General features: G+C 38.1%; 1 protein-coding gene across 10 annotated transcripts in view; it reads left to right on the forward strand.

Moving 5' to 3' along the window:
• Positions 1–23,051, forward strand: part of MAGI2 (membrane associated guanylate kinase, WW and PDZ domain containing 2) — a 1,693,309-nt gene that overhangs the window by 1,530,836 nt on the left and 139,422 nt on the right. For all 10 annotated transcript variants that reach the window (XM_060196337.1, XM_060196338.1, XM_060196342.1 and 7 more), the window contains 4 exons: positions 3,248–3,433; positions 4,941–5,118; positions 15,160–15,379; positions 16,567–16,710. In XM_060196337.1, coding sequence (XP_060052320.1) covers positions 3,248–3,433; positions 4,941–5,118; positions 15,160–15,379; positions 16,567–16,710 — 728 coding nt within the window. The remainder of the gene's footprint in view (positions 1–3,247; positions 3,434–4,940; positions 5,119–15,159; positions 15,380–16,566; positions 16,711–23,051) is intronic.

Here is a 23,051-nt window from a genome sequence, read left to right on the forward strand (position 1 = left end):
TTCCTTCTCCTATACTCTTCTTTCTTTACCTCTCTTCTCCCTAACATTTGTCTGTCAAAAGATAACTGATACAAAGTAACAGCCTCCCATTCTGCCCTGGATCCAGGCTGCTCTCAACTGGTATAAGTGACAGGTCCCCGTGATGCAAACGGTTAAGTGGATGAAGGAGTTAATAAAGGCAGGTATTATTGTTTATTAGTTAGGACCAATGGTTATATAGATCCTGACAAAAGAATTCTAAACTCTGAATACCCCACATGACTTTGGGAAAATTGTTAACTGCTTCTTGCTACATTTCTTCCATTTTAAATATTCTACCTAATATCATGTATATAGTATTTTAAGAGGATTAAGCCTAAATTTTGTATATTTGTAATTTATGTGCATGGGTTAAGCCTCAGTCTAGACAATGTAGAAATCTCTATTATGTTGATATCCCTTTGGATAAATAAAATATTACTAATAAGTGGAGGTTCTCATGTGAAGACCTACAGTGTGTGTGTTTGTGTATGTATGTGTCTGTGTGTGTACAGAAAAAAATAACAAGATTTTTGTCTTCACTTAGTATCTATGTCATCTCCAAAACACATCTCTCTTTTTTGAAAGGAAATTGTTTTCCAGTGTTGATTCATAAGGGACTTTGCTCAATAATGAGTTTTAACAGTATTATAGACTTGAAAGTACTCAATATAGAACAAATTCAAACTGGTATTTGCATGTAAGTTCTCACATACACATGTCATAGTGTTATCAGAAATATTAGATATTTTTCATAAAAATTAATTTAAAAAATTAAAATTAGTTCTATTTTTACATGCCAGGCACCTCTCTAATCACTTTATGCATTTATTTTCTTTTTTGCCTTCAGTCTCTGGGGCTTGGTGCCAGTGCGACAAATCCATCGCTGCTGGTGGCCATTTTTTCCTTTTTTCCATTTTAGCAGTCAGGACAGAAACAAACTGAGAGAGGATGGAGAGACAGAGGGAAAGAAACATAGACACCTGCAGACCTGCTTCACACTTGTGAAGTGGACCCCTTCCCTGCAGGTTGGGAGAGGAGCTCCAGCCTCACACTTGGTAATTTATGTGTGTGTTTAGCTGGGTGTGCCACCACCCAACCCCACCACTCTAGTCACTTTACATAAAATATCTTATTTAACGCTTAGAATCGTTCTGTAGCATCAATGATAGTATCATCTCAATTTTACTGTTGGAAAATAAATTCAGAGAGATCGGGTAACTTTCCATAAGTTATAAAATAAATATGCATGTTTGGATCAGGGAAATCACATCCTTCATCACTGTTCCAGGGTATTAGACATGAGAGGGGAAAAAAATAGCCAGGAATGAAAATTCAGTCTAATAATGGTTAATCACCAAGCACCTTGCAATACCTATATCACTTTTTAAAGTAAGTGAATGAATGAGCTCTTATAACATTTCCACTTGAGAAATAAATTGTCTTAGGTCTCTAAAATGATCATTACTATGCTTTTAGTAAGGTGTTCTAAATTAAAGCCATTGGTGCCAAAGGTACATAACAGCTAATTTGAGCTTCCAGAGTGATGAGTTTCGCCTCAGAGACACAAGCTCAGCCAATATTTTCATATGCTATCAATAACCTTTCACAATAGAAATATGATCAAGGTGCTGGCTCATTAACTCACTGATTGTCCTTCCTTGCCATGGGTATTAGCTGATGTTCTGCCTTTCAGTTAACATCTACACATGACTGAGAGTTCAAGGAATAGACATTTAGGTAGTATATTGAAAGCTGGAACATGTCTTTGCCTCTATGCAGAATAAATAAGTACTGCCTTCCTTAGGGAAAACAGTAAGTTATTTACCGGTGATATCCAGAGTTCCCTGTCTTGTAAGGAAAATGGAAAGAGAAAAGAGTTCCAGATTATAATTTCCTTCAGGGAAATTACAGAAATACTAGATGCTCCTGGTATCAGACTCCAGGAGTAATTGTCCTGGTAGAGTCTCAAACTTTTATTTTTGGCTAATCTAAATTTCCATGATAACCTGTCTCTAACTACACATATAAATAAAGGAAGGCAGCAATTTTTATTGTTTTAGAGAGACTGGTGTCATATTTTATCAAATCTAATACACATTTTTCATAATTGAATATCTAAAAAATTAGAGGGTATCTTGTAGTGAATAGAATGTCATTATCATGATTTTTTTTTCTCTTATTGTGGTACATAAAATAGAGCTGCACTTTAGCAGCAATGAAATCTTGGTCTTCATGAAATACATTATGTACAGATATTATCAAGATCGCAACACCATTTATAAATCAAATCAGAAAGAGGTAATATTTGAAAAATGCATCAGCCTTTAAATTAGAGATTAGTAGATGAAAGGGGAATTGCTCATAACTGCTTTTCCAGCTGCTTACTGCACACACACACACACACACACACACACACACTTTCTCCTCTCCTCTTAGAAAAAAAAAAAGTACAGGATAGAAATTAAAATCCTGACCTCTATTGTGTCTTTCTTAAACTATGTATATTGCATCTAGAGTATGTGCTCTTTGACAACATTCATGTCTCTGGTGTTCAGAAATCCATTATGTATTCAAATCCCCTGAGGATCTTCTTAAAAACCCATGATCCTCTCCTCCTGCCTAGATATTCTGCTTCAGCAGGGCAGGAGTAAACTAAAGTCCAGTTATGTCTGACCCAAAGATACTAATTCTTATGTTTTATCTTAGAATGATTGAGATAGTCCCTGAAATTTGAGAGCCCCATCCAAGTGTGTAGAATTGGTTGGTCACTGCAATACTTGAATTTAGATATTATGGTCTCTTGGTCCAAGCCCTGGGTCCCCACCTGCAGGGGGAAACTTCATGAATGGTAAAGCAGTGCTGCAAATCTCTCTCTCTCCCTCTCTCTCTCTCTCTCTGTGTGTCTCTCTCTCTCTCCCTCTCACTCTCCCCCCTCCCTTTTCCTTCCTCCTTTCCTTTATCCCTCCATCTTCCCAATCAATTTCTCTGTCTCTATCCAAAATTCTTAAATAAAGTAAAACTTTAAAAGTCATCTAAAATAAGGAGGAACTCTAATTTCAGTAATATGCACAAGACCTCATTTGATAGGAATGGTAATGATTTCAAAAGGCAAATATATTAACTAAAAAGGAATTCTGATACTGCATTATTTTCCTGTGGGGCTGGGACTTGAAAAAGACATGTGTAAGTGATACTCGATATCTACTTCTGTTGGGGATTCTTCTAGCTGTGCCCCATAAAATCGGACGCATCATTGATGGAAGTCCTGCAGATCGCTGTGCAAAGCTAAAAGTGGGAGACCGGATATTAGCTGTGAACAGCCAGTCTATCATCAACATGCCTCACGCAGACATCGTGAAACTCATCAAGGACGCAGGTCTCAGTGTCACCCTTCGCATCATTCCTCAGGAGGGTGAGTTCCTGGGCCAGGGACCCAGAGCCCACCTGCCTGCTGTCATTGTAATGTTAGTGCCTCAGGCTGATTGCTATTGCCACCCTTGCAAAAGAATCACACTTAGTTGCAGCTCATCTCCTGTTTACTCAGTCACAGTTTCATTCAGAGATCAAAATATGTGACATTGAAGATAAATAGTGTCAATCCCAAGACATTGGGTTATTCAATCATCCCTTATGGTCTCAGGAGTACTCCTTTTATGATTACATTAAGCCCAAACCCACTCAACAGAAATGATAGAGTTACAAATCTGAAGGAAATAAAAAAAAAAAAAAAAAAGGAATGTGTTCATGTTAACAGTTAAGCTCTGGAGGATTCTTCAAAGTCAGATTGATTTTGAAAAGCCTGAGGAAGTTTTGTGGTTTAAAGAGAGCTCATTTAAAAAATGTTGCATCTGATATGGATTTTAAATTCTCACTTAGCCTTTTGAATTTCCCTATACAAGGACTCCCCCCTGAGGTTTGAAAAGTAGTGAGCAGCATAACTGCCAATCCTTGTCGCCTTTCTGGGGCCACAGAGTTCTGAGTATTCGTTCACTATCAGGTCAGTTCCTGAACTGCACCGTGCTGCAGAGTGGGCCAGATTGCTCACTAAAAATCAGACTTGCATTTCCATCTTCCCAGTCTGAAATGTGTCAGTCCTGTTCTAATGCTGATGTGTAGAGATCATGTCAGTTAAAAATTGATACTATTACAAGAAAATCTTAGCAGACAAAGAACCAGAGTCTGAAAGGGTCTGAAAAGTGTCTTTAATATAGCTAGCTCCTTATCCAAACTTTGGAATACTGATAAGACTTCTCCTTACAACCAAAAATGTAGTGGCTAAAACATTTGGTATCTACAAATAATGCTGGAAAAAGCAGGACATATTTTAGAAATTACTCCTTTGAATTGTCTTTTCATAATTTAAACAGGGTTTTGTTTTTTTGGTTTTTTACCACAATGATTATTGCTGAGTGCTTTGTGCCTGCATGACAACTCCATCACTCCAAGCCAATTTTTTTTTCTTTTGATACAGGTTAAGAAAGAGAGACAGAAGGAGAAAGAGGAGGAGGGAGGAAGGGAGGGAGGGAAAGAGAGACTTGTAACACTACTGCACTGCTTGTGAAGTTTTCCTCCCCCCACCCCACCCCCACACACACACAGTTGGAGACCAGGAAAATGAACACTGGTCCTCAACCATGGTAAACAAGTGTGCCACCGTCCCGCACTAACTACTTTAAAAAAATCTTTTTCTCTGACAAAGTGAGAAAAGATTGTTCATAATCTTGTCCAGCAATACTTACAATTAAGGAATAAATCCTAATTCTGAGAGAGATTGCACTGCTGTCTGAATGCTTTCCAGAAAGTCGAATAATTAGTGCCTTGATTTACCTCAAAAAGCAAATAGTTACCCCTTATGATCATCTCATACCCTTTATCAGTGGCAACCTTAATGCCTTTGCTACTTTGATTCCCTATTGCAGAGCTCAACAGCCCAGCTTCAGCACCCAGCTCAGAGAAGCAGAGCCCCATGGCCCAGCAGCACAGTCCTTTGGCCCAACAGAGTCCTTTGGCCCAGCCAAGCCCAGCAACTCCCAACAGCCCTGTCACCACCCAACCAGCTCCACCTCAGCCACTTCAGCTACAAGGACATGAAAACAGGTAACCTTCTCTGACTTTTCTTTTTAATATTTTTTATTGATTTAATTATGATCAACAAGACTGTAGGATAATTCTACACAACTCCCACCACCAGAGTTCTGCATCTCATCCCCTCCATTGGTAGCTTTCCTATTCTTAACTAGGAGTATGGACCCAGGATCGTTATGGGGTGCCAAAGGTGGGAGGTCTGGCGTTTGTAATTGCTTCTTCACTGGACATGGGTGTTGGCAGATCAATCCAAACTCACAGCCTGTTTCTGTCTTTCCCTAGTGGGGCAGGGGTCTGGAGAGGTGGGGTTCTAGCACACATTGGTGAGGTCCTTTGCCCAGGGAATTCACACTGACTTCATGGTAGCATTTGCAACTTGGTGGCTGAAAAAGCATTAAGATATAAAGCAGAACAAATCCGGAAATGAAGGAGGTGTAAAGAGAAAAGTTTGGAACAGACTGGGAGAGAAATTTTCAAAAAGTGAAGGCTTTATGTGCATCTTCTTGCTGTGATTTTGAGATTGTACATATGTTTTGAATGTGCTTTTACTAGCATATATATAATCTGTCCTTTCACAATAAGAAAAACATTCTTGAAAGAAGTAATGAGTGGGGCCAGGTGGTGGTGCACCTGGTAGAATGCACATGTATAATGCTCAAGAACCCAGGTTTGCACTCTGGTCCCTACCTGCGGGGGAAAAGCTTTATGAGTGGTGAAGCAGGGCTGCAGATGTCTCTCTGTATCTCTCCCTCCATATCTCCCCTTTCCCTCTCGATTTCTGGCTATCTTTATCCAATAAATAAAGATAATTTTAATAAAATTAATGAGCTGTGTAAAGATCCTGGTTCAAGCCCCCAGGCCCCCAACAGCATGAGGAAAGCTTCAGACACAATGAAGCGGGGCTGCAGGTGTCTCTGTATATATGTGTCCCTCCCTTTCTCTCAATTTCCCTCTGTCCTATGAAATGAAAGAAACAAACAAAAAACACAGGGCATTGGGGAATGGTCTTCAGAAGCAGTGGATCTGTCATGCAGATAATAGACTCCAGCAATAATCCTGGTAGCAATAAAATATATATATCCTGGTAGCATAAAAAATAAATAAAACAGAAGTGATGAGCAATATACAGATAGGTCCAATGTAGGTTACAGATATCCAAAGACCTTTCACAGGAGAGAGCTTGCAAGTTTGAAGGAAGAACAAAAGCCAATGTAGAAGAGGAGAAAGTTTGAGATGAAATAGTGAGGTGGTAAGTCAGAGTACCCTAAAGGGTCTTGTAGGTTTGTTAAAATTTTGGTCTTGGGGGCCAGGTGGTGGTGTACCTGGTTGAGTGCTCATGTTATAGTGCACAAGGACCCATGTTTGAGCCCCTGGTTCCCACCTCCAGGGAGAAAGCTTCACAAGTGGTGAAGTAGGGGAATAGGTGTTTCTCTGTCTCTCTCCCTATTACCCCCTTCCCTCTCAATTTTGGGATGTCTCTATCCAATAAATAAAAAATAATGAGATAATTTTTTTAAAGATTTGGTCTTCAGGAGTCTGGGTGGTGATGTACTTGGTTGAGCACACATGTTACCATGTGCACAGACCCAGGTTGAAGTTTCCACCTGCAGGGGAAGCTATACAAATCATGATGCAGTGCTGTAGGTCTCTCTTTTTCTCTCTCCTTCTCTATCTCCCCTTTCCCTCTCAATTGTTCTGTCCTATCAAATAAAATAAAATAATAAAGCAAAAAATCTTTTAAAAGATTTATTCTGTAGCTAAAGTACAGTAAGAAGTCATTGAAAGGTTTCAAACCTAGAAACTAGCCACTGCATCTCTTTTTCAAGAGCCTTCAGTCAGGGATAAAGAGATTATGGGATTTATACTCCATAGAGTACTACTTTTCAGTAAAAGAAAAAGATGATATTGTATCCATTGAGATAAAAATCAAGAAAACTGTAGGTGGTTACAAATAGTGAATTAAGCAAATAAGTGAAAGACAACTACTGGATGGTTTCATTCATACGTGAAATCTAGAGAACTGAAACACATGAACACCTCCCCCCCCCCCCCGCCCAAAATCAGGAGTAAACAGTCTCTAGGAATTTGTTAGAACTATAATGGTTATTATTAGGAAAGTGAAGCCATTAAAACTCTGGTAGTGGGTGTGGAGTGGAACTATACCCTGTAATCTTACAATCTTGCAAACTACTTTTAATCACAAGTTTTGAAATGGCTTATTAAAAATATTTCTGTCAGGCCTTTGGAAGCAGACCTTTGAAAAACAGAGAGGAAGCTGGTCAGAGTGGACATGTACCCAGAGAGTATCTGTGGTGTGGAAAGGGAAAAATAGTAAAGGATTTGTGAGCATTTACAGCATGCTACCTCTACCTAATGAGATTCTTCCATTACTCTTTACAAACTTATGAATAAGGCACTTTGGAAACCTGGTGGGAGTCGGAGAGAGACAAGAAGAATGCCATATAAAAATGATGTCCTGTTGTGATGTTTGTAACAGAGAGCCTGAATGATTAAAGGAGATGGGAGACATATTCCCAGGTTATTTTTTCCAGTTCAGAAGATTAAAACAGAACAACCCCTGGGAATGTCTTTGAATGCAGAAGCCTCACCAGTCTTTGCCTTGATGCTAGTATGCTAGTATTTTTCTAAACATCTGCTTCCCATCTCCTACCTCCCATGTTGATGAAGATTGAGACACTGCTTTTTTTGTCCCAGAACTCTAACTTCATCATTCACACAGTTACAAAGCAGTTTTTTTCCATGTCTCACAGGTGTTGTCTCCATAAAGCCCTGTTCCATTCTGATTTCCCCATTTGCTTTCCTAGAAAAGTAAATGTCTATTATCCTCAGCTGCTTATAGTTTTAATATATCCTGGGATAAGAAAAGACCAAACTGCATAATGCAAATGGTACAAAGATAAAAATTTAGCCATGCATAAAAATGAGTCCTGAGAAGAAGCCCTAAATGTGTTCACTTTCTCTTTTTTATAATCATTTCTTTTAATTTATAAAATGGAAATATTGACAACACTATAGGAAAGAGGGGTACATTTCTACACAGTGCCCACCCCCAGAGCTCCATATCCAAGCCCCTCCCTTGATAGCTTCTGTATTCTTTATCCCTCTGGGAGTTGGGAGTATGGACCCTGGGCCATTATGGGGTGCAGAAGAAGGAAGGTCTTATTTCTGTAATTGCTTCCCTGCTGAGCATGGGCCTTGGCAGGTTGATCCATACTCCCAGTCTGTCTGTCTCTTTCCCTAGTGGGGCAGGGATCTGGGGAGGCGGGGCTCCAAGACACATAAATCATTTTTTATCTTTATTTATTTATTTATTGGATAGAGACAACCAGAAATCTAGAGGGAAGGGAGAGATAGAAGGAAGAGAGACAGACACCTGCAGCACTGCTTGACCACTCGCAAAGCTTTCCCCCCTGCAGGTACAGGGACCAGGGGCTCAAACCCAGGTCCTTGCACATTGTAATATGTGCTATCAACCAGGTTCACCACCACCCTGCCCCTTCACTTTTTCTATGTTAATTAATTTTAGGATCAGGAAGAAGGACCTAAATACATTAACCCTCTCTTGACCAACTTCAGATTTTTTTCTTCTTGGTTCTGCCCCTGTGGATTAACTTCCTAGTCACAATTTCATCTTTCCCTTTCTGGAGTCAGACTCCACTGAACATGGGTTTCCCTTTCTAGCCAGGGGGTAGATAATCCCATCCCTGGTGTGTTAAAGTTCAGTGAGAAGAATAACTGTCAAGCAAAAGCCACTTTTGTGTTCTCTCTGCTGCTAACAACCAGGATTGATTGACCTCTGTCACAGAAAATATCTCTGGATACTTTTTCTCCTGAATGCAAAATAAAATATTTCCCAATACAAGAAGTAGCTGATTGGCTTGATCCAAATATTTATAAATTAGCACCTGACTTGTGCAGTTATCAGCTGTTTTTTGCTTTATTAATTTTAAAAAACCTAAAAGTACCCATTATAAGTTCTTTTTCTTAACACTCAGGTTTCCTGATTCACTTGTATTTGAGTGAAGAGACTTAACAACCTTAAAGATATCAGAACTACTTTCCTAGTTGGATGTAAAGTTAATCAAAGAGGAAATTTTTTTGACTTATTTCTATCGAGGGATGTCTCTTGGGTCGCTTGTATGCCAAGCACTAAGTTTGAGTTTCCTGTTAGTTCATTTATATAAGAAGGGCCCGCCTACATGTCAAATTCAGCTAGCTCCTATGTCAGCATGAGGTTAAAATAAAATAGCAGTTTCACATTTTATGGGTTATGATGTGAAGGTCTTTCAATCTGTCTCTGAATTGGCATTTTACTAACACCCTCCATACCTCTACCTCTTTCTCTGTTCTTTCACAGTCTTCAGGCTTGCATTCAGGAAGCACAGTAGTTTTAACTTGAATATAACCAAAACTCAAGGTCTGTTCCCCACCCCTCCCCCCAGAATCTTTTACTTGGGTGCAACGTGGACCTGATTCAGTCCAAGTACAACACTGTGTTTCTCCTTTCTGTTCTTATTTTCTCAGCTTATATCTATGAGTGAGATCATACCATATTCATCCTTCTCTCAAAGCACTTTTTTCTCTTTACTTTTCTTTTTTAAATTTCTTTATTGGTAGATTAGTGGTTTACAGTTGACGGTAAGATATAATAGTTTGTACATGCATAGCATTTCCCAGTTTTCCATATAACAATTCAACCCCCACTAGGTCCTCCTCTGCCATCATGTTCCAAGACCTTAATCCTCCCCTTCACCCCATTGTCTTTTACTTTGGTTCAATACACAAACTCACAAAGCATTCTTGAAGAAGTAACCCTGGACTGAAGACCCCACCAATGTGTCCTGGAGCTCCACTTCCCCAGAGACCCACCCTACTAGGGAAAGAGAGAGGCAGACTGGGAGTATGGACCGACCAGTCAACGCCCATGTTCAGCGGGGAAGCAATTACAGAAGCCACACCTTCTACCTTCTGCAACCCTCAATGACCCTGGGTCCATGCTCCCAGAGGGATAGAGAATGGGAAAGCTATCAGGGGAGGGAGTGGGATATGGAGATTGGGTGGTGGGAATTATGTGGAGTTGTACCCCTCCTACCCTATGGTTTTGTTAATTAATCCTTTCTCAAATAAAAAAAAATTTTTAAAAAAGGGGTGGCTGGAGGAGGAAGCATAATGGTTATATAAAATGTTATGCCTGAGGTTCCAAAGTCACAGTCTCAATACCCAACACCACCATAAGCCAGAATTTAGCAGTGTTCTGGTAAAATAAGTAAATAGGTAAATAGATATTTATGATTTATGCCAAAACTAAGTATAAATAACACATTCCACCTTCCCCTAGCAAGGGCAAGTGATATGAAACTGTTTAAAGCATCAAGGTCAATGGAAGTGCATTGCAAATTTACTCTTTCACAGACTTCAGACCCTAGATTCTCATGGTTAGAAGGAATTCTTAAAAGGGTGACAGGAGGTAAAGTCTTAACATTATGTTACTCTGGAATCTCATCAGACTATAAAATTCTTCTAGAATTTACCATTAGCAATCCAGTTTTATTATGTCTAAAATTTCTCTCTAGCAATGGAATCAATAGCTATGAAGGCCATATAGATGACCTTTTTATTACTAAAGGACCTGAAAATAAATACTTAAGAAATTAATTCTGGAGTTGCAGTAGATAGCATAATGGTTATGCAAATAGACTCTCATGCTTAAGCCTTCAAAGTCCAAGGCTTACCCCTTCCCACCACCACCACCATCACCACAAGCCAGAGCTGATCAGTGCTCTGGTAAAATAAATAAATACATACATAAATAAGAATATAATAATAATACTAATTCTGAATTTCACAAATTCAAAGCTACGTAATTTTCACCCTAGCCAGTGTATCTCTATTTAAAACATGTAAAACCTTAAGTATGCTTTCCTTATTAAGGAATTCTTCATTGTAAAATTCTACATAAAAGCCTGATATGTAGCTATGGTGTAGACTAAGTTTAAGTCCTGGGAAATGACTTGGGTGACAGCTGTTGCAAATTTTAACTTTCCTGGTTCTAGATTTTACAGTAATCTTCAAGGAGACTCTTACTTTCCACCTTCTTTTGCTATAACTTATGGCACAGCTGGCTAGAAATATAACACATAGAAATAGTTCATAACAATACCATACAGATAATAAAAAGTAAATAAAATTGCCATGCTGTAACTTAAAACAATGTGACATCTAAACCACTATGCAAGCAAGTTCTAGAAAGGAACTTACACATACCAACAAATGTCATTCAATTCAATTTTTGTGTGTATGATTGATGCAATTTCATAGTTGATTCTTTGTTTTTCTTTGTCATCACTGTTACTTCATCACTGCAGACTAACTAAAGAGACAAAAAAATACCATAGTACCAAAACTTCCTTCACTGTGGTGGGGACTGGGCTTGAACTTGCATCATGCACATGGCAAAGCAAGCATGAGCTATTTTATCAGCCTAGATAGTTGGGTTTCTTATTCAAAGCAGATTTTAAATAATTCTGTTCTCAGTATTCACCCTCTTAGTTGGTGATTAGAGAGCATGTCAAGGTATAAAGCAAACTATAATGTTCAGCTCACCAAAGGAATGTGTCGCATCTGTAGAGCTAAGTAACAAATGGAAATTACTCAGTTAATTAAAGTAATAACTTAACTAACCCCCTTTCAAAAGTCTCAAATGAACTCATACATTTCTGTGCACTTACTTTCTTATTAAATATTTTTATTGTGGTATAATAATGGTTTACAAGATTAATAAGATTCAGAGGAAGGGGCCAGGTAAAAGAGACCACCCCATTGAGCCACATGTTAAAATGTGCAAGGATCAGGTTCAAGCCCCCAGTCTCTGCCTGCAAGGGGAAAGTTTCATCAGGTTTCATCAGTGGCAAAGCAGTACTGCAGGTGTTTCTTTCTCTCACACTCTCTCTATATCCCTTTGATTTCTCTGTGTCTCTAGCCAATAAATAAATAAAACATTTTTAAAGATATTTCTCTTTTTATTATCTTTATTTATTGGACAGAGAGAGAGAAATTGAAAGAAGGGAAGGGGAAACAGAGAGGGAGAGAGACAGAGAGACACCTGCAGCCCTGTAGCATGTGAGCTCAGCCAGGTGTGCCACTGCCTGGCCCCCAATAAAACATATTTTTAAAAAAGATTATAAAGGCATAGTTCCACACTGCACCTGCCACCAAAGTTATGCTTCCTCTACAAAGGTAATCAGCATAGTTCTCCACAAAAATCTTAGAAACAGCTTTTACCATGCACTTACCAAATCAGAAGACTGGCAATTTATTCAGGTGAATGATTTCTTAAATTCTTAAATTAAAATGATTTCTTAGTACTTAACAGCATAGTGAGACCATAAGCCAGTTTTTTTATTTTTTTATTTATAAAAAGGAAACATTGACTAAACCATAAGAGGGGTACAACTTTGCAAATTCCCACCACCAGACATTCGTATCCCATCCACTCCCTTGATAGCTTTCCTATTCTTTAACCCTCTGGGAGTATGGACCCAACGTCATTGTGGGATGCAGAAGGTGGAAGGTCTGGCTTCTGTAAATGCTTCCCCACTGAACATGGGCTTTGACAGGTCTATTCATACTCCCAGCTTGTCTCTCTCTTCCCTAGGGAAGGGCTCTGGGGAAGCGGAGATCCAAGGCACATTGATGGGGTTGTCTGTCCAGGGAAGTCTGGTCGGCATCCTGCTAGCATCCCGAACTGATGAAAAGAGAGTTAACATACAACATCAAACAAATTGTTGAACAATCATGGACCTAAAGGCTGGAATAGTGCAGATGAAGTGTTGGGGGAGTCCTCCAATTTTTAGATAGTTAATAGGCATATTTTAGTTATATTTCAAAGGGTCTGTAGTTATACTAGTGTTTTCGGTTTTTGTCTGTTTGTTTTTTTGCCAGAGTCTGAAATCTGATATGCAGGTGGATCCTAATTATTGTCTGGGGCATAAGCCAGTTTTTTAAAGCATCTAGTCTTAAAGGTGAAAATATTTTTTTAGTTTTTATTAGTGATTTAACAATGGCTTCAAAATTATAATATTGCAGGATTATAATTTCATACCTATGCATCCTTTGTATGTATCACTACACTCTCCAAAAAAGATCTGTGCCCCTCCCCAAAAAATTTTATAGCCACAGGCCCTTTGGAATATAACTAAAATATGCCTACTAGCTAGCAACAAAACGGAGACCCCCCCCCCAACTCTTCATCTGCACTATCCCAGCCTTTAGGTTCATGATTAGTCAACAATTTATTTGGCTTTATATGTTAACTCTTTTTTCAGCCACCAGGTTCCAGATGCTAGCATGATGCCAACCAGACTTCCCTGGACAGACAACCCCACCAATGTGTCCTGGAGCTCTGCTTCCCCAAAGCCCTGCCCCACTAGGAAAAGAGAGAGACAGGCAGGGAGTATGGATCTACCTGTCAATGCCCATGTTCAGCGGGGAAGCAATTACAGAAGCCAGACCTTCTACCTTCTGCAACCCACAATGACCTTGGGTCCATACTCCCAGAGGGTTAAAGGATAGGAAAGCTATCGAGGGAGGGGATGGGATACAGAGTTCTGGTGGTGGGAATTGTGTGGAGTTGTACCCCTCTTATTCTATCATTTTGTCAGTATTTCCTTTTTATAAAAAATGAAAGAAGGAAAGAAAGAAAGAAAGAAAGAAAGAAAGAAAGAAAGAAAGAAAGAAAGGAAGGAAGGAAAGAAGGAAGGAAGGGAGAGAGGAAGAAAGAAAGAAAAAAAAGAAAAAAATCTGTGCCCCACTGCTATGACCATCATGATTCCCAAAAAGTAATTGTAAAATTACTTGTTTTGAATCTATTTTCTTGACACAGTTGAGGTTTTTTTTTTTTTTCCCTCGGTACTAAATACATAAAACAGAAGGAAGCAAATTGTTTCTGAAACTTGTGAAAATTATGGAGATTATCTTTGCAAGATGGGATGGTGGGAACATAGAACTTGGTAGTGGGTGTGTAACTATACCCTCTAATCCTACAATCTTCTAACCTAATTTAAAAAAGAAAAGAAAAGAAAAAGTATATTGTTTTCTCCAACCCTCCTCATTAGGTTTATAACTAATTAAATACTATTAGTTATAAGTTTATAACTAATTAAATACTAATTAAATACTGTTATATTATAACAGTGGAATCTGTTATATAAAATGTATTTTATTTATGTATCTATAGTCCTGAATAGTTCATTACAGACTGTTGATATGGCAATAGACAGGAAACTATAGAATTGAGTGGCTTTTATAATATACTTTCTCACATTACCTTCTTAAAGATGTCATGTGTTGTCATACTCATATTTTGGAACTTGGAATCACCTCAATTTGTAAATGCTTGAATTCACAAGACACTACCAAAAAAAATCATTCTGATCTCTGCATATATTTACAACTAATATCCAGAAATAAGAAAATGACAAAGGTTTCTGCCCTGTCATTCTTCTTCTAACCATTAAAATATCCAATAGCTATAATTTGTACTCAAACTCTGAATAATATGTTTCTACTCATAGCAATGACTTTCTACTTGATTTACAAGTTGTGTAAATTATAAGGTGATTACATATTACTATCATTCCTTTAACCTCTCCAAGGCAATCAAAAATATCCAGCCTACAGATTAGAATAGTCTTTACTTTTGTATTTGTAGAGATGTTAAAGAATGCTTCAGTTGTATTCTCATTAAATGATGAATGGTCTACCAGGAAAATGAATGTATATGTGTTTGAGACAGAGAGAGAGAATTTGAGAATGTGTAAAACAGACTAACATTTTTAAATAATGTTTATGTTTAGCTCTCCTGATCTGCTACGGTTTTCAAATCATCTAAGTCAAAAAGAGATAACCATAATTCCTTTTCGACAGAGTTCTGATTAAACCATCATTTATTTTACCTTGATTTCTTAAACAGCAAAATGAAATGTATATAGTATGCTGAAGACACCAAAACAAATGTCATTTCCATTTGTTTAGTTACAGATCAGAAGTAAAGGCAAGGCAAGATGTGAAACCAGATATCCGACAACCTCCTTTCACGGACTACAGGCAGCCCCCACTGGACTACAGGCAACCCCCAGGAGGGGATTACCAGCAACCCCCACCTTTGGACTACAGGCAGCCTCCCTTACTGGATTACAGGCAGCATTCCCCTGACACCAGGCAGTACCCTCTGCCAGACTACAGACAACCCCAGGTACTTCAGCCTTGCAATCATGGCAGGCCCAGCACTAAGACTTGTGAAGTATAAGGAATAAAAAGTAGAGTGGAAGGGACAGAGATTAGAGCCTTTCTGAGATAAAGAGCTCAAATTCTATTCTTAGTCCTGATAGAACCTAGGTAGTATCTGTAGTCTCCTCAAAATGCTCTAAATAGAAATATCTGTTTCATAATAAAGCAATCAATAAATAAATGGGTGAGTGATAATGGGATGGATATATTAGCTGGTTAAATCCCAGTTTATTGACTCAACCAAGTATTTCCAGTGTTCTTCTCTGGGGCCTCATAGCATACTGCCAACCAACACAGAAAACTTGATAGGTACCAGCAATGGAGGTGTTTTGATTTATAGTTATTTACATGATCCCTTCCATCCCACTTGGCAGTAATGGACCAAGCCCCTGTGCACAATGATAAATGCAGGCCTGTATTTATCATACAACCTACAACCTCTGTAACAGGTAGCAACTTCCTGTCTGCACAGCAATACTTTCTTATTTGTTCATGTAAACTACATTTTCATTTACCTTTCTGAACTTCAGTTCCATAATGGGAGGATCTTCCAAACAGACTATGGTGACAAGTCAGTATTTATGAAAAGTGCCAGAACCTTGATTCCTTGATACTTATTGGGTTGCTGGAAAATTCTGACTCATTTTTGCATAGAAAAATACATGATGACTTTTTCAACAACCCAATAGTAAACATTTAATCTGCCACATCATAAGCTAAGTAAACTTCCAACTCTACCAGACAGCTTTGTGCTTTATTATTGATTAGAGATCTCCTTCACCATCACCACCACTCAAAATTTAAGAATAGTGATGGTCAGATCTGTCTTTTAGTAAATGAGAAGGTTGTAAACTGTTCTCTAAAAGAGAATTTGTACCTTCTAAGATCAGACCCATGTACAATAATTAATTGTCTGCCAAGAAAACCAGTACATTCCAAAGTAAATAAACTACACAGCAGTTTTTTCATGACCAGTACATTCTTATCTTATGCAACCATTGGAAGTTTGTTTTATATTTTTTCTACATTGTAAAGTCAACTTACTAGATCTCACAATGTCATGCCATTTAGAATACCTATGAGAGAGAAGAGCAGGACTGATGCATAGCTGATATGAAATAATCTTTTACTTTATTTTTGCCCCCCCCAAAGGATTTTGATTATTTCACTGTTGACTTGGAGAAAGGAGCCAAAGGATTTGGATTCAGCATTCGTGGGGGAAGGGAATACAAAATGGACTTGTACGTGTTGAGATTGGCAGAAGATGGACCAGCAGTAAGGAATGGAAGGATGAGGGTAAGAACAGACCCTTTTATAGACTTGCTTAATTACAAAGAAACTCTGTAATATTAGTTAGAATTGTGGATGTAATACTACTAAGCAGTCAGTATAGGCTTTACCTTCTTTCCATTTCATAAACTAGTTTTCTAAAAAGTTTGGCCAAACTTTTTTTTTTTTAGAATTGTAATAATTTCATTTTCCTGCTCTCAGTTTGTAATTGACAAATCTTAATATAGTGTTTAATGCTAAGCTTCTGTAAAGAGCTAAAGAAAATGGACATGGAAATCTAAGAAATAGTTTGAAATGGAAAACATGGCTTAATGATTTATTCCAAGTTTTCATCCAGTTTTCATTTGAGAGTGAACCTTTGGAAACTTGCTTTTGGTTTTATTCTTTTAAAAATATACACATCTATTTAATAGTGGAAGAAGGGGCAGAGAGAAAACTAGAGCACCACTCTGGTGTTTTCAATACTAGTGGTTGGATTTCGGCCGTATACTTGAAAGTCTGATCTTATCACTATGTCACTTCCATGGCTACAAGTTCTATGTTTTTCTACTATGTTAATCATCACTGATCCTGTTTTTTTTTGAAATCTTTCTTTTGTGCTGACTAGTATTTTTGCTTTGATGTTGGGCTAACAGAAGCAATAGGAAGATCAGGGTGATTAGGCCTAATAGACACATGCTATCCTTTAAAATGCTAGCAGAAAGAAATTTTCCAACTAGAATGTAAGGTGAGGGTGCATTTTTTTTCAGGGGCTAGAAGTGTTGCCAAGGACAAAACCCAGAACCTCAATTATGCAAGGTATATATTCAACTACTGAATTATATTCCTAGCCAAAGGCTGGATTTTTTTTTTTAATATTTTACTTAGAGGTATCTGATTGATGACTAAGCCCACACCTAAAGATACAAAACAAAATTTAATAACAATATGGAGCATTAGTCAGTCTTTCTCTGTCTCAGTGATTGGTGAACACATATAAAGGCTATTTAAGTAAATGCTAGAGTTCATTAGTGCCCTCCCTCCTTGTTTTTTAAGTCAATACAGAAAGATTGTGTTTCTTAGGTTGTGGAAACTCAGTTTCCTATACTGAATCTCCCCGACCAGTTGTTCCTGGACAACTGATGAATGAACCTGTTATTCTTACCACCAATACCACATTTCTGTGATTCTCATTGCCACTTCAATGCATCATCCACCGTGTATAAGTAGAAAGTGTAAATCATGTCACTTTTCTCCTCCCTCCACAGTCATTCCACACCTGGGGAAGACTAGCAGTCTCTGCCCTAATCCAACATCAACATCCTTTTATCCCACCTCTATGTGGTTTCAGAATAGGACTCCACATGGCTTCCTGGCTTCTAGCTTCCCTATTAAAAGAAGGGCACTTTCTTTCTTTCTTCCCTTCTTTCTTTCTTATTTATTTATTTATTCCTTTTTTAATATTCTTTGCTCTTTTTCTTTTTATATCTTTTTATTAGTGATTTAATATTGATTTGCAAAGTTATGGGAAAATAGGGGTATAATTCCACACCGTTCCCACCAACAGAGTTCTGTATCCCCATTCCCTCCATTGGAAACTGCAGTAGTTCTCCAAAAGTCACAGATATGGGTTGAATATTATTTCTATAACTATCCATATTTATATACTTGCCTATTTTTTGTTCTTGCTTTCTCTTTCTTTCTAAATCATACCTAAAACTATTGCTACTTCCAATTATCCTTCCTTTGTCTCCTCTTCTCTCTCTGGGTCCTGATGGAATTGAAGTTCAGAGCCCTCTGGTCATCTTCCCCTAACATTTCTTCCCTCTGGGAATATGAACCAAAATTCTTTTGGGGCGTGCAGAAGGAGGAATTCTGGCTTCTGTAATTGCTTCTTCACTGGACATAGGTGGTGGAAGCTTGATCCATACCCCCCAGTCTATTTCTATCTTTCCATAGTAGAGTAGCACTCTGGAATGGTGAGGTTCCAGGACACACTGATGAGGCCATCTGCCCAGGGAGGTCAAGATGGAATCTCAGTAGCCTCTGAAATTTGGTGGCTGAAAGGCAGTAAGATATAAAGCAGGACAAAATTAGTAGTGAACAGGAACAAAAAAAGTAGAAATAGATCAGATGAAAATAGGAATCTTAAGGTGGAAAGAAGCTAGGAAGTCTACTTTAGGTATGTTCCAAGGAGCCCAGGACTTTAGTAATTTTTGCTTGAGCTTGATAGCTAACATGGAGTGGATTTAAATTTTGTCTGGGAAGATAGTATCAGAGTTGAGAATAGAGATAGAAAGCTGGATTAGGGAAGAGAGAAGCTCCCAAGATTGGAGACAGTATATAGATACAATTAACTGTTTACCCCATAAATCTGACTCAGGGCCCATATGTATTCACATTTAGTACGGGAGCCTGTAGAACAAGTCCCTGTTAATCTGAGCTTGCAGTCCATAGTCACGTAGGATGCTTTCTTAACATACTGCAAAGTCAGTTCACAGTTCACAGAATTAGTCTTCGTGGGACAGGTGAAATCAACACAGCAAGGCTGTGAAGGAAATGGCCAGAGTCCATTAGAAATGACCACACCCCCAACACACAGTGGACTTCAGAGGTGGCCTGTGTGTATTAACGGTGGCACATTTTAAACAAATGGTCTAAATAGAATATATATCTTCAAGCTCCAGTAATGAAGTAACCTTATGTGAAAGAATGCTCATTATTAGAGACTATCAGCCAGAGCAGTGGTGAGTGGTGTTCCTTTATGTGGTCCTTAATGATACTGTCACTTTAGAAACATATTGAAAATGCAAATCATGTTTTTCCAACTTCAATATCACTTTGTTGAGTAAATGTTGATTTACTTACAGGGTTTTTGTTGTCACACGGGTACATTTCCTTAAGATAGGTATCAGTACCTCTCAACCTCAATAAAACTATTATCTTATCCTATAATGTCTACAGCCTCCCCTTAGTAATCTTCCCTTTGGAGTTCTGAGTTCTCAGTATAAAATTCTTGGACCCCATTACAATCCTACCAAATCAGAAACCCTTGACTGTGTCTATGTGATTCACCTCCAGGTGGATCTAGTACTGGTTGAAGTTTGACTAGCACTGAGCTAGCTAGAGGGAAGCTGCCATTGACAGAAATGACATGGATAAGATGTGTATGGCTCAGACTAGTTAACACGATTCCTTCAAGCTCCATCCAAGATGAGGTGAAGAAGTTGAATTCATCAATCTTAGTAGCAGAGTAGTATTCCATAGTGTATATATACACTGTTCTTAGCTACTCATCTATTGTTGAACATCTAGGTTTCCTCCAGGTGCTGGAGAGGTTGTGGGGGCAAAGGACCCTCCTGAACTGCTGATGGAAATGTAAAGTGGTTCAACCCCTGTGGAGAGCAGTCTGGAGAACTCACAAAAGGCTAGAAGTGGACCTAACCTGTGACCCTGCATTTCCTCTCTTGATGACTTATCCTAAAGAATCAAACACACCCATCCAAAAGAATCAAACACACCCATCCAAAAAGATCTTTGTACACCTATATTCATAGTTAGTGTGACTCTTAAAGGAAATGAGTCACTTGAGAATCACAGCAATTTTATGAATCAGATTTTATTGGTTACTTTTATTTTTGATCTTTAAAATAAGGCTACTAACTTGGGTGAAATGGATGGAAGACTTTTTCTTATTTTTATAAGCTCTATTTAATAGACAAATGCTTGGGTTTTTTTCTCATTCATGAATTATTATGACAACAATGGAAAACTTGTCTGAGGGTAACAGATATATGAGGGAAATGGACTATTTCATTATTTAAGTTTGAAGGTGCCCTTATTATCTACTATAGAATTAACTAAATAATTTGTATAAGTATACAAATTTAACAATTGTTCTTAATCATAGCACATAATTGATTCAGTTATTATTTCCATGTTTATTATCAGATCTAATCATTTGAAGTTAAACGTATCCTACCTTCACTAATACTTTTCAATAACTGGCAATAACTCTTCATTCACAGATATATTTTAAAGTATTTATAGCAAGGACAAAGATTCATCAATATTTTCATGGTTTGTTTGTTTTAATCTAATGCACAATTTTTAATCTAATTCACTAATTTGGAAATTTCACAATGAAATTAAGTAGGAATCCATTTTTCATCTTCTCCTAAAGCTCCTCTTTGATACCACTGTGCTCAGGTTTATTTTGATCTTAAACATCCATGTAGATGGTACTTATAAAGCAGCTGTTCATTCCATGGGTTTTAGATGGCTTCCTTTGTAAAGTTCCAAATTTATGAGAAAGTTAAATAAACTGGAAATGCACATACTTTCAAAAATAAGCTTGAAAGAAGCTAATGCCAATTTCTTCCCAGCCTTGAAAACCCTCAGGCATATTTATCCTTGTTAATGTAATTTCTTCACCTTCAGTCTTAATGCATCACTCATAGTTTTCTTCACCTTCAGTCTTAATGCATCACTCAAACTAAACATATATGCACTAAGTTTAGAAAACACTATATATTTTCCCTTCTTTAAGAGTAGAATCGAGGGGAGGGAAGTAATGCACCAGTAGTAGCAAGATATCCTAGATTAAATTCAGTACTGTAAAATTGTTCAACTCAGAATTATTGCAAAGAACTGGTAAATTTTGAAATATATATCATTTGATGGATGGGAGCCAGCAAATCACTCACCTGGTAAAGTGAACACTTTACCATGTTTGAAGATCCAAGTTTAACCACCCCACCTACCCCTGGCCACCTTGCATGGGAACACCTTGCAAAAGGGAAGCCTTATAAGTATTGGTGTGATACTGTAATGTCTTTCCTTATCTCTCTATTATCCTCTTATCTGGAAAGAAAGAAAAAGTCTACTTGAAGTAATGGTATTAAGTAGGCTTAAAGCCCCAGAAAAGCTCTACTTGCATAAGAAATTAAAAATTCTTTCATGTAACAATTAATGGATTACTAGGGATGTAAATAATAATATGATCACATATTTAATGCAAATAGTGGCCTCTGACCTATAGACTTTTTCTGGGTCTTTTACATTGGTCTCTAATATCAGAAAATAGTGGTATCCAGAGAACCAGATACAGAGGGTGCCAGAGGAGGTTCTAGAACAGGTATGAAGATACCCATATTTAAATAGAAATTTTAAGAATGACAGCAGGCTGGAGGTATGGATGGACCTGCCAATGTCCATGTCCAGCGAGAAACAGTTACAGAAGCCAGAACTCCCACCTTCTGCACCCCCAAAAGAATTTTGGTCCATACTCCCAGAAGGAGAAAAAGGTTAGGGGAAGATGACCAGAGGACTCTGAACCCCAATTCCAACAGGACCCAGAGAAAGAAGAGGAAAAATGGAAGGACATCTGGAAGTAGTAACAGGAACAGATGTAACTTAGAAGAGAAAGCAGGACAACAGAAAAAATGAGCAAGAGATAGGTAGTATAGTAATAACAGTTGACCCATATCTGTGACCTTGGGTGAACTACTGCAGTTTCCAATGGAGGGAGTACATATACAGAACTCTGATGATGGGAATGGTGTGGAATTATACCCTTGTTATCTTATAATTTTATAAATAAATATTAAATCACTAATAGAAATTTTAAAAGGAAGAAATGACAGCTGGGGCAGGGCAAAGATGCACTCAGGTGAGTGTTCATGTTACCATTCATGGACAAGCACTCAGGTTCAAGCCCCTGGTCCTCACCTGCAAATAGAAAACTCTTTGAGCAGTAAGGCAGTGTTGCAGGTATCTCTAAATATCCTCACCCACTCTCAACTTCTCTCTGTCCCGTCAAAATAATAACAATGACAATTTAAAATTAAAAAATAAAAAGAAGTAACAGCAAAAAAAAAAAACGTTTATGCAACCCTGAGGAATGAACTCAGGACCTTGGGGTGGTCTTTTTTTTTTTTTATGTTTCTACTTAGGGAGAAAGAGAGAAGAGGGCAGAGAGAGGGAGAGAGGACAGGGAGATGAGAGAAGAAAAAAAAAACACTACTGCATCACCATGGGGCTATGCTGGCACTTTCTGTAGTTCTTCCACATGTTGCCAGGCTGTGAAACCAGGGTCTCATATGGTAAGCTGCATGCTCTACCAGACAAGCTATCTCCTGGCCCCCAGGTATCTTTTTAAAGATTTCTGTATGTATACAAGTGATATTGCTGACATCTAAGAAAAAGGCAGTAGTCCTTTCATGGATCTGGTAAGAGACAGGCATATACCAAAGGCAGACATATACCAAAAGTGAGTTACAGATGAGTGATCTCACTCTAGTCTTTCTGGGAACCTATAGCAGTGAGAATTAGCAGAAATCTTTGGCAAGTGAATTTTTTAATTTTTT

This window comes from Erinaceus europaeus, chromosome 8, assembly GCF_950295315.1.
Source record: "Erinaceus europaeus chromosome 8, mEriEur2.1, whole genome shotgun sequence".
NCBI classification, from domain to species: Eukaryota; Metazoa; Chordata; class Mammalia; order Eulipotyphla; family Erinaceidae; genus Erinaceus; species Erinaceus europaeus.